Source organism: Gymnodraco acuticeps, unplaced genomic scaffold (genome assembly GCF_902827175.1).
Source record: "Gymnodraco acuticeps unplaced genomic scaffold, fGymAcu1.1, whole genome shotgun sequence".
NCBI classification, from domain to species: domain Eukaryota; kingdom Metazoa; phylum Chordata; class Actinopteri; order Perciformes; family Bathydraconidae; genus Gymnodraco; species Gymnodraco acuticeps.
This window is the reverse complement of record NW_022990529.1, coordinates 21,873-34,398: the sequence shown is the minus strand read 5'-3', so window position 1 is coordinate 34,398 and position 12,526 is coordinate 21,873. Positions and strand designations below refer to the sequence as shown.

At 40.9% G+C, this 12,526-nt stretch overlaps 1 protein-coding gene across 2 annotated transcripts in view; it reads left to right on the top strand.

Moving 5' to 3' along the window:
• The window catches only part of LOC117553375 (solute carrier family 23 member 2-like), an 85,427-nt gene that overhangs the window by 72,228 nt on the left and 673 nt on the right, over nt 1-12,526 (top strand). For both annotated transcript variants that reach the window (XM_034227272.1, XM_034227271.1), the window contains exon 10: nt 4,904-5,012. In XM_034227272.1, the coding sequence (XP_034083163.1) occupies nt 4,904-5,012 (109 nt within the window). The remainder of the gene's footprint in view (nt 1-4,903; nt 5,013-12,526) is intronic.

The window sequence follows — 12,526 nt, the reverse complement described above, 5'->3', positions numbered from 1 at the left end:
AGTTAGAGATATATTAAAAGGATACCTATTAAAGTGTGTTAAAATATGTCCACTTAGTCAGCAAGTCTTCAATCAAAATCTACAGTGTGCCATATTTTTCGGGGGGGTTACAGGTCTAAGTAGCAACCCCAACGTTTTTTGTTTTAACTTAGGGAATCGTTAAAAGAGCAGCTGTGAAATATCTTGGGGTTCCTCAAGGTTCATAAAACAATATGGAACCCAGAGGTCGCGTTAACCTAATATATTCCGTCTATGACGGAATTCTTTTGGCAATGACGGAAAAATCTGAAAGCAGTCCGTAAATTTGACGGATTGGAACAAACTCAGAACAGCGCTAAAGTTTCCCCGCAGCAGGGCTCCGGTGTTAAGCCCTGATTTCGTTTCCAGACCTAACTATGCCGTACAAATCATTGAAATGTCTGGGAGTTTATGCTTTACGCTGTGGCGCGCTCCCGCGAGGTGCAGTGGGCATACACAACACGGCTTAACACCGGCGCTAACATTTCACGAGCCCCCCCCCCCGGTCAGTTGTGTACAGACCGACGGGTAATAATGGATTTTGACGGAAATTTTACGATCCTGTCCGTCAAAATGACGGGCAGCGAAAAAGTCTAGCGCAACCTCTGATGGAACCTGTGATATAAAAAGAGGAAAAAGCCATTAAGTACCTTAAAAATAAGAGAGAGACTTTAAACCTTTCAAAGCGGTGCAGGGAGCCACTTTAGTTTGTGTAAGACAAGTTATATGATCCCCAATTTAATGTATTGTCTGAACCCTGGCAGCAGCATTGTGATTGGTTCGTAGCTTTGCAATGGCTGCTGGTAGGCAACAGTGGTACAGTAGTCAAGAAGAACAAAAACAAACTTTTTAGCATCATGATAGCTCAGTCGAGGTCTTCGCTATATTGCGTAAAAGGTAAAATCCGGTTTTTGTCGAAAATGTAAAAGAAGCATTACAATTGAGTATATTTTCCTGGCAAAAAACGTTTACAGGATTTCCTACTTTTCTCATACAGATAAATAAAAAAGGGATATATTGACCTTTCTTTTTGTCGCTGCTTTTAATTGAACTATTCATATCTTAGACTGCACCTTAACTTTTATCCATGTATTTTTTCTTTTAATGTTTATTTTATTAGCTTTTCTTTTTAATGACTGATTTTAAATGCCATTTTCTTAATGTCTTTCATTTTTTGTAAAGCACTTTGAATTGCCTTGTTTTGAAAAGTGCTATATAAATATACTTGCCTTGCCTTCGACAGAACATTTTATTGACGTTATATATTACTAAATAAATACCACAGTGTCAGCCCTCCCCAGGCCCGGTTCTACGGGGGTGCATAAGGGTGCATTGCACCCTCAGTTGAGTCGTTTGAAAACCCTCATTTGAAAAATGAAAAGTGAAAAAAATAAAATGAGAAGTGAAAAAAAAAAGTAAAAAATATTACATATATAATAATAATAATAATAATAATAATAATAATAATAATAATAATAATGGTAGTAATAATAAGAAGAAGAATTTAGTTGAAATAAAATAAATTGTAATTGTGATTAAATAACATTGTCTGCTGCATTTATTTGTTCAATTTAAACTGTAAGTAACGTTATTATTATGTCAGGTGAGCGTGACCTGTGCCGCTGCGCGTTCGTCATCTGCAAGGTTCTTACAAAGCAGTCAGTGATGGACATCAGAAAATTGTTAAAACAACCAGCCCTTATCGCCAGCAGTAACACTGCATCTACTGCAGGTAATAACAGTTCAGATCATGGGGACATTACGTTACCCGCGGCCACTGTCGTGGACAATAACGCCCGACTCGCCGGCTTTGCCCGCCTCGCCCACAGAGGCGGAGCAGCCGCAGCCGTCTTTGTTGCCCCAAACACCGCCACCCCTCAGCGGCCCGCAAGTGCCAGAGGACCTCGGCAAAACAGAGCCTGCCCAGGTATATTTAAAAAAGTGCCCAACTCGTCTGTAGGCTACTCATTTTGCAGCTCATGGTTTCAAAACAGAGATTGGCTGGAATATTCATGTAAAAAATATGCCATCTTCTGGTATGCATGTAGACATTTCGGTTCAAGTAAGTCAGATGCCTTCACCGGCTACAAAAACTGGCGCCATGCTCTTATAGGCTACGTGATAAGGGACTGGGAAGGCATGAATCAAGCAAAGAGCACATAGATCCATAGATCTCTTCATTTTTGCTCTCAACGTGCACCAGATTGATGCTTTTAATTTCAACATTTAAAAAAAATCTTCCCGGGGGAGCATGCCCCCGGACCCCCCTAGATGTATCCCAGTTCACAAAGGGTTAACAACACACAAGTTCCAGCCTAATCGTTACACAGAGTTTTCAACAAAGAAGTGCTTTAGCCAATCAGAATGCAGATCCTGCAGTACTGGAGGCGGGCTTTACTGCACTCGCGATGTGACAGTGAAGGGAGAGATCTGCTTCCGATTGGCAGAAATATAACTCAGATAAAACCGTAATAACTCAATATAATGTTGTCAAATCAAAATGGTAACAATTTGCAGTGGTATTCTTTCACACACACATACGGGTATTGGGCCGAGCGCGACACCGTACTTCCGGTATCCGCCGTTTTACGCGAGGTGCAAGCAGCCGTACACCGTCTAGGTGTTGCTAAGCTTCCTGTACTGAATATCATAGTCTATTGCCTTAATCAATATCTAGTCAACTCTAAAATACCACATATATGCAATGGCATGATAATATTATTGTGACAAGTGGGGTATTCACCTGGTGTTTCCAGAAATTAGACGTAGATGCAGCCAAAATCGACGAAGGCCACAGTCGTTTTTCCATACATCTGCAGGCAGTCTGTAAGGGCAATCGGACAACCCACACAGCTCTAGTTTACGCTGGTAACGACCTAGAGCACACCCCTCAAGTCCAGAGATGTAATCCGAAGACATGCAGCGATTTCTTCGGTTGTTAATTCAGAAAAAAAAACTAGTGTGCTCTGCCTGGCTACGTTAGCTAGCTGTTTATATTTGCACTTCCAGGATATTAGCACCTCCAGGTAAATGGCGTATTTATATATATATATATATGGCGCGTGTTGCATTGTGGGTAGCTCGTGACGTCACTGTGTGTGAAAGAATATGTGTATGTGAGAAGGCCTGCTCCCGGAAAGCTGGCAGCTGACACAGAAGGGCTCCCGAATTTGGTGATTCGCGGTAAAGAAATAAACAAGAGAGAAAGTGCATCTCTGTCAGCAGAGCTTCTGTCAGTCAGAGGGTTAGGTAAACGTTGAGATGTCATTTGAGGAGAATTAACAAAAATACACTTTATATATTTACATTTATTTTTAAATAACTGTCATGAATCTGTGTGTGAGATACAGACAGGGAGAAAAAAGTCGCAAAGATCGCAAATGTGCCCTTTCATGCATTTGAGCCCCTTCCACATCCTCTGCACGTTTCAAGAAGCAACATGCATAGTAAGATAACTACTTTTTTCAAATGTTTTTAACTGAGAGTTTGTGTGTGAGACACAATATTAATGGTTGACTATAACTGCCTCTGGTCTTAATACTGGTAGGAGAGGTTTAAGTCCATTTCTGTCAATATCATGGACTGTGACATTTATAGGAAATCTGGCTGAGCGGAGGTATGTGTTTCTGTATGTGAGAGGGTGTGTGTGTCAATTATTGTTCATTTTTAGATTTTCATTTTGTATGTGTGAGAGATAGAGAGGGGCACATAGAGGAAGAGAGTGAGGGAGCTCACAGAAAGGCTGAGAGCAAAAGAGAGAAGGAGAGAGAGAGAGAGGTCGGGGGACATACACCCAGCATGTGTGCCTGTGTACTGTATGATGTGGCTCTTTGCAGTAACACAGGAAGATTATTGGCTCTTTACCTCTGTTGGTTGGCCACCCCTGCCTTGGGGTCCACTCCCCACTTATAAAAATAGCACTTTACCACTGCACCCTCTCTAATCTCAGATGCACCCTGAGTCATTTTGTTCTGGAACCGGGCCTGGCCCTCCCATACTTTCCCAGCTCACACACTGAGAAGGAATTTGGAGCAGAAGTCTGACAGAAACATTCGATTAAAAAATGAAATACTACAATGCTAAATCGGACCCACTATGTCAGCCCTTTTTATGAGCTTTCTGGCTACAGAATGTAACTGTTGGCCTTTTTTATTGAAATGTCTCAAACTGCTCCTTTTAAGACCACTAGTAAAAACGTAGAGTATTTCAGTGGGGGGTTCTTTATATTCCAGGCAAAGAGGAATCGAGGGAGTATGCCAGGATACGAAAATCAAAATACAAAAAATATTCTGTATGTACTTAAGATTGTGATACTGAATCATACGCCTTGAGAGCCAACGTCCCACCCAGGCAGTGTATTTTTTTACCATTATGTGTTTTTTCCCAGCAACAGGATACAATTGTATGGTCCTATGATTATTTAGTTTGCTTTGAATTGAAGCTCCATGGAGTCTTCATGATATTAAAATGTATGGGAGGTACAGTATTATGTAAATACACAAAATAGTGGTTTTCAATAGAGCAGTGCAGTAATGAGGTATTTGTGATGCTCTTTATTAGTAACATTACGTTGTAAAGTATGTGAAATAGCCAGAACTGTGACAATCCCCCCGGTTAATCTGTGAATTAGGACTGAATAAAGGTTGCTTCTTTATATTTTAGTTATTAAGGAGCACTTTAATAGACAGGGTTGATCTAGGATGGCCTCAGTTCTCCTATCATGAGACCAAATAAGTCAGTCGTGGACCGAAATAGAATTAATTCCTTTATCGAGTTTTCTAATTATTTCTAATCACATTTTAGTGAAGTTACAAAACAGAGATGGCCGCCAGCAGGCCTAGAAAAAACAAATAAAGATTCTCTCTCTATGCCTCTTCCTCTCCAGTACGTGGACCTCAACTCGTCTCGTAACCTCCTCATCCTCGGCTTCTCCACCTTCAGCGGACTGGTTCTACCAACCTGGTTTCACTCCAACCCCGGCATCATTGACACAGGTGATTTTCAGACATACATTCACTAATACACATACACAAAGGAATAGTACAGTCCCCTCCAAAACTATTGGAACAGCGAGGCCAATTGCTTTATTGTTGCCGTACACTGAAAACAAGGTTTGACATCAAAAGGTCAGTATTTCAGCTTTTAATTCCAGGAATTTACATCTAAATCTTATAAATAACTGAGAAGATAGCACCTTTTGTTTAAACCCACCCACAGCATCATTGGTATTACTGTCTTGTGAAAACCAAAGTTAGAATCAGCAGAAATTGGCAATCATTGACACAGGTGATTTTCAGACATAAATTCACTAGGACACAAACACAAAGGAATAGTATATGTGTCCTCACTTTCTAAGCTCTTTAAAATGGGAACAGACCTTCAGATTAAATAAAACAATCAGAACATATATTGATTATTTCCGCCAACATTTGGTGGACAGTAACATAGGAGCAAAATGTAATGACTGAGTACAAGGCATTTGGGGGTAGGTAGAATACTATTTATTACTTTACCTGTCAAAATCCCAATCAGGTTAGTTGTGATGCCTAAACAATATTCATAATGGGCCAAAAAAACGTAATGTGTGTGTATACACTTACTTTGATTTCCCTACTTGTTTCTCTTTTTTTGTTAGTGTGCTTTTTTTTTAGCAAAACATTTGGTGACGATCATTGTTACACAAACACATGCACAAAGGAATAGTATTATGTCCTTACTTTCTAAGCTCTTTATATAGTAATAGGAACGGACTTTAAGATTAAATAAATAAATCTGAACATATATAGATTATTTTTGCCAACATTTTTTGAATCAGCAGAAATTGGCACATCCCAGCCCTGAATCCTCATCAGAGGAGCGATGTGGACAGAGAGTACCCACTGCTCCTCCAACAGATTACACAGGAGGAGGAGGCAGTGGTTCTGCCAGCATAAGCTTCTGACGCTAAGGTGTTTCCAAATCCTAACGGCACAGATGGCATACACCATTTTAATTGTCTTAACCTTAACCCTGCGTTTGTTATCGTTTCTTTGAACTCAAATGCACACCAGGGATAGACATTTTAGGTGGTTTGTATGCCTGTTATACGGGTGGTTAGAAAGTAAAGATCTAAATAAACGCTTACAACTTAACCTTTAGGCAAGGCAAGGCAAGGCAATTTATATAGCACTTTTCAGCACGTGGCGATTCAAAGTGCTTTACAAAATAAAAACAAAAGACATTTAACCCTTTTTTTTCTCTTGATATTGATGTTATACACCTTCACATTTTCCTTTTGCTCGTTATTGCTTGGTGTTTAAGGCTGAAGGGTTCATTCATTAAATAATCAAGGTATTGTCAAACAACATTTTTTTAATCAGAGATCCTTTATTCGTCTAGCAGCATGGACAGTGATTTTTGAGGGTCAGAGCAATTCAAAGAGGATTGCCTTGATTCTTCATGATTAGCCACCTGGTGATCTTCTTCTACTCTACTAGGCGTGTACAGATTGTTGGTGATTACAAAAAAGGGAAACTTATTCTTGAAAAAACTCCTGCAGGGTTAAATTATACTTTAATGGTCAAAAATCTACCTGCCTAAAGTCAATTTTCACAATTTTATCATTATCATCTACAGCTTTTTTGGTTGACTGTCAATTTGTCCTATTCTAGTGAACGCAATATGTCATGAAGAGCGAGACAGTATTTCTTCAAATTTGTAAAAGTTTGGCACAATGTCTAACGGCTCATGGATTGACAAAGTAAAATGTCCATTCATCCTGTCCTTTATCCAATTCTTGTGAATGCTTTATCTCCTGATTGCCATGAGGGTATTTCTGGCACCAACTTCCTCTTGGACTTAACAATGAACTATAATAAAAGTAATACATTATGAAGTGACGGCATTTTGGACAGACATGGATGTTACTACAACTTTACTTGCTAGCAGACATACAACCGAAAGGAGTTCATTGTAGTTGACAATAAGTAATTAATGAAAGTTAATTTTACAAATAATTGTTAATTTGAAAAATAATAATGTTCATGAAAAACTATTTGAAAATGCATTTCGTTTTTTACTTTAAATTATTGTAAAACCTTCCAATTATTACTTTATAAATCCATTTTGTTAACCTGGTAGTTCTTAAAAAAGGTTGGAGCAATTTATAACATATTCAAACCCAGGTTTAATCCAAATTAAACTCAGGTTTCCAGCTGGATTATGTCAATACAAAAAATATATTTTTGGGCAGAAATGACATTTTCCACTTTACATTACTTTACTGTAAAACATACATACATTCTTACAAGTAACAAATATTGACACAACCGAATCCAATTACTCTAATCGAGCCATGAAACGTTTTTTCTAACAAATGAAATCAGATGACTTTTACAAGTACAAGACTGAAGAATCAGATGTTTTATATCCAATCATAAATCGATCTCAGGCTCTCACCTGATGACTCCCTGCCTTTCATTACGCATTGATGGGTCTCAGAGCGTCTCTGTGGCCACCTCCTATGAAGTGCTATCAAAAGAACAATCCCTAAGATTAAACAGGTCTACTCTCTGCAGACATAAGAACATGATCCCATGAGTCAAGTGTCTCCAAAGAAAATAGCTAATCCAGAGTAGGACACTGGGCATGAGGGTTGTCTGGTTATTTTACGTCTAGGCTACTTACCTCCAAATCCTCTTGGCTAACCCCCATGTCACTGCCAGGCTCAGATAAAGTTCTCCCCAGCCTGATGCCCCGGCCACACAAGGACAAAAACGGCCGTTTGCGTTACTGTTTAGTGTCATATAGACCATTCGGCCATACGAGGACGACCGCATACGGCACTAAACGACTGAGGAAACGATAACGGGTCCCAAGGTGGATAGAACGGCATACGCAACGCTCTGGGGGGTCAAACGGCTCCGTGTGTGCGCCCTATACGATCATTTTCTGATAATGATTGCGCAATAGCCCCGCCTCTCCCCCACCTCTGCTGCTCACCTCCGTTTACCCCGCGCCATTGCTGATGTGTTTCGCCACCAACAACAACAACAATGGCGGATCGCAGAGTTGCTATCGTGCTCCGGACGCTACTGACCATGCTACAGTTCTTTGTGCAACATCTACAGCAGACTTACACATCCGGGGGGGATCTTACTCGCTGCTTTTGTGGATATGTACTGCAGCTTCAGCGATCATTTTTCTGATAATGATTGCGCAATAGCCCCGCCTCTCCCCACCCACCTCTGCTGCTCACCCCCGCGTTAAAGTAAACTGCACACTGAATTCAGATTATTTATCTTTCTCTCGATATGGACATAAACGCGAGAGAAGTCTAATCTGACAGGACGGAGACACCTCAAACTACCTAAACTAGTTATAAATATGTTTATTTTTACTGTCGGCCGGGTCACTCATTACTGGATCAGCTGCTACATGAGACAGACACTGACGCTGTCCAAAGAGAGGGTGGAAAATGAGAGGCTCCGTGTATTTTATTATTATATTATATAGAGTCGTTATTCATTTGTTTTAAAGCTCAATAAATAACAAAGAAGACCTTTGACCGGCACTTTTATAATTTTGTCGGAAGATTTAAACTTTAATACACGTTGACTGGCGAAAAACTCTGCCCGGTTCCCTCGGCCCCCACCGCGGAGAATAAACAGAAGGGCAACCATGACAACCATGCTTCTTCGCTGCTTTTGTGGAGGAAGTTACAGCGCCACGTACAGGCTCCTGCATATGTACTGCAGCTTCTCCAGCGGTTGGAGCTAAACGGAGCTGTCTCGTGTGGGCAGACACTATCCGGATAACTATTGCGTGTGGACGGAAGCTTGTTTGCGATTGCGTTTGCGTTAATCCTATGCATTTAGCCGTTTTCGTCCTCGTGTGGCCGGGGTCTGAAACACTCCTCTGATAGCGCCACACAAGAGGAGGCCTGTCTCAGTAAACACTGATTTTCTTCCAGATGCCTTTAGATGTACAGGCTGAGAGATTTAAAACCATCTCAGTGAGTGCCTTGAACTCTTGACTGCTCCTCTTTGGGCAGGAAGTGTGTGTGTGTTCCTGCACATGTTTGGATGGGTTCTTTGAAAAAGACTGTGTTTGTTGAACTACGTGAGCGCTCTTTGCCATCCTTGATTCAATATTTCTATTTTACAAAACGTCAATAGGCAGTTAACACATAACACACATGTTACCACAAGATGGGCCAATTCAGGATATTGGAGCAGGCTGGAGTGATTACAGAGAATCAGCCCACAAGAGACCTTTATATATCAGATACATGGACATCTATTGACCTGCTACAGGGGTTAGTTTCTCCTTATCTGTCATTTAATCATTGTCATTACATAATTAATATACAGAACAATCTTATATTTATGCATACTATATATTAGGTCATGGAGAGAAAAGATGAACTTGGTACCGGTACTTAATTGGATCAGTTCTGTAATACTGATAAGCTGCTGGACGAATGGAGATGTAAAAGTTATTTGTGTTACGCTACGGTTGGTGAGAAACATGCAGCTCTTGTGATGGAGGCAATGAAACCATTCAAAGGCAAAGCTATATAAACTTAAAGGTCCCATGTCATGCTTTTCTGGTTATTACGTTATTATGTAAACGGTCTGCAGTCACAAACCCTCAAAGTACACCCTGTAGCGAGTAAAACTCTAACACAGAAAAGACCTGTCTATGCTGCCCCAGAACGCCTCGTTGGAGAGTTCTCTTTTTCTTCCTTGGTACAGTGACGTATTTGGCTATAGTGACGTAACGGCTCCACAGATTGGTCCAAATGGACCAATCCACGGAGCCGTTACGTTACATCCGCGGAGCCGTTACGTTTGGACCAATCCGCGGACTTCCTCACACACACACACTCGGCGGGACGTTGCGAGGCTCGCTGCTGCGAGGAGCGGGACACTGTGAGCTGGCTCACTGGTGTGGGGTCTGCGAGGCAGCGAGACACCGCGGAACTCAGCCTGAGCACACACACAAACTCCCAGCCAGGCTGCGAGTGTGTTTCGGGCTGGGTTTCGCTGTGTCTCGCTGTCTCGCAGGCGGCCACTGGGCTCACAGGGAGGGGGGGCAGGAGCTCCAACAAGCCGTTTAGGACAGAGAGTGAATACACATACTATACCGAGATGCTGTATGAGAAACCAATGTGAGTTTGGAAATGTGCACGATATAAATCTATGTTAGTAGATCTCAACAATGGAAATATGATCAGTAGAAATGGCCATGACATGGGACCTTTAACACAAAAAGTAAGGACATTTGTGTTTGGTAGATTATTTACAGGCTTTCCAACAGTATAATATTCATTGCCAAGAAGCATTGTTACAACATAGAAATAATCTACCAAACACAAATGTCCTTACTTTTTGTGTTAAGTTTAGTAAAACAGTTATTTCTGCAAAAGAATACATAAAATAAGTCTTGTTGAATCCTTTTTAAACCTTTCATGTAATATATTTTTCTCTTTTTGGCACAACATTATGGATAGTACTATGATCGTTAAGATAAATACTGGAATCAATTAGCAGTACCGGTATCAGTATTGAGAAAATCCTACAGATACCCATCCCTGACTTTTCATTTCAAAACCAGCAGAGGAATGATTCCTTTGCCACAGTGACTCAGACACCACCTTTATGTCATTTTCGGTCATGGGTCTAAGCAATCACTGACGACTGGCAAACAATCATCACTTTAGCCGATCATTTTAAGTTGGTAACATATGGCCCAGGGAAAGGAAACTTGCTCCACCTCCCAGAGAGGATAGTAAGCAGTACGGCTCTAAGGCTTCCAGTCTGTAACCCTCCAATGACTGTGAATTACTTCTGGTCGATTGCCTTCAGTGTTCTTATATGTCAAAATGACAAATTACCATCAGATTGTTCCATCATTGTTAACAAATCCAGTCTATGATTTGTGACCGATGACCTGGTTTTATACTCATAGATCAGGGGGCTTTTTTGCCTCCTCTATCCTATCTCAGAGATAGAGTAGAGGGTGTCCAAAACTTGGTCCCTTAACCCCAAAAGACCCGGCAATAGGCGCTTTCACATTGCGGTACTTTTCCCACAAAGGTTCATGTGAACTTAGTTCATGAGAACTCTTTAGTTCTCATGAACTAAGTACAGATCGCGTTCACACTGGAAAAAGTCCCTGAGGGAGGATTAGGCAAATGAAGCCGCTGACGTCACTGGTTCTTCTTCTGCTTTGGGTTTACTGGCAGGCCGCAAACCACTTCACGGCGTATACTGCCGCCCAAAGTCCCCGGCCGGAAGTCCCCGGAGTTGGGGACTGGCTTCAGTAGAAGCTGCTGGGACTCCCAGCAGCTTCTACTGAAGCCTTCCGAGTAAATCGCCAGAACGCCGACACCTCCTCATCTCCACCACTCCCATGTTTTATTTTGTGTTGCCATAAGTTAGTCTCTCTGCGTTTCTGCGCTGGGTTAATGCTAATGATAATAATGCTAATGCGAGGATAATAAAATGGCGGCTTCACAAAACTTTTTGGGAGTTTTACGGGGCGTGGTTTGCAATCCGCCCAGCCAATCAGAAATGTAGCTCTTTTCTCACAAAAGAGCCGCTCGAAAGTCCCTGCTCTCTAGCAGGGACTTTCGAGGGGGTAAAAAGGTTCACATGAACTAATTTTAGTACCGGCTCTTTTTGGTGTGAACGCGATAAAAGAGTTCACATGAACTAAGTTCACATGAACCTTTGTGGGAAAAGTACCGCAGTGTGAAAGCGCCTAATGTACAAGACCCTAACAGAACGCATCTAATACTTGATGCTAATTGAAACAGCATGCTAATCCACTCGTTACTTAACCTAAACACTCACTGAACACTTGCTGTCACAGATACTGTTGACAAAGGCCTTTGATCACAGCTGGGTATATTTGGATCCTCTCGGGTATAACACATAAACAGATTAAAGGACCCCATGGTAGTAAGACTTCTTAGAAAAATACCAAAAACACCAAATCTTCCTGGTCAAATCTCTGACAGAATGTATTTACAGTATTCTTTTAATTGGGTAAACTGATCCTTAATGTTCCTATACATTTCCGATTACTGATTGCACTTAAGCTTCAACAATTCAATATTTTATCTTTTTGATTCAGGTTATACAACAAGTATTGTAGCTTTTTTGAAATATGTTTTAATGTTTTTATAGTTATGTTAAAATAGTTTTCTATCTGTTTTTAATTGTCTTTTTACTTTTATGTATGCACTACAACACCTAATCAAATTCCTCGTACGTTTCAATCTACCTGGTAATAAACCTGTTTCTCATTCTGATCCTTATATACTACTGATGATGACAATGCCATTTCTTGACATGTAAAAGGAATTACAATTCAAAGTCTGGTCAGGAAAGCCAGAAAGCAGTTTTGAGATCCATCCAACAGATGTATCACTCGACTCTGTGTGGATTAGCTTGTATCCCGTACTACAGGATTTACTGTCAGACCCCTGTTGTTGTTGTTGTTGTTGAGTTTGAGGACATTT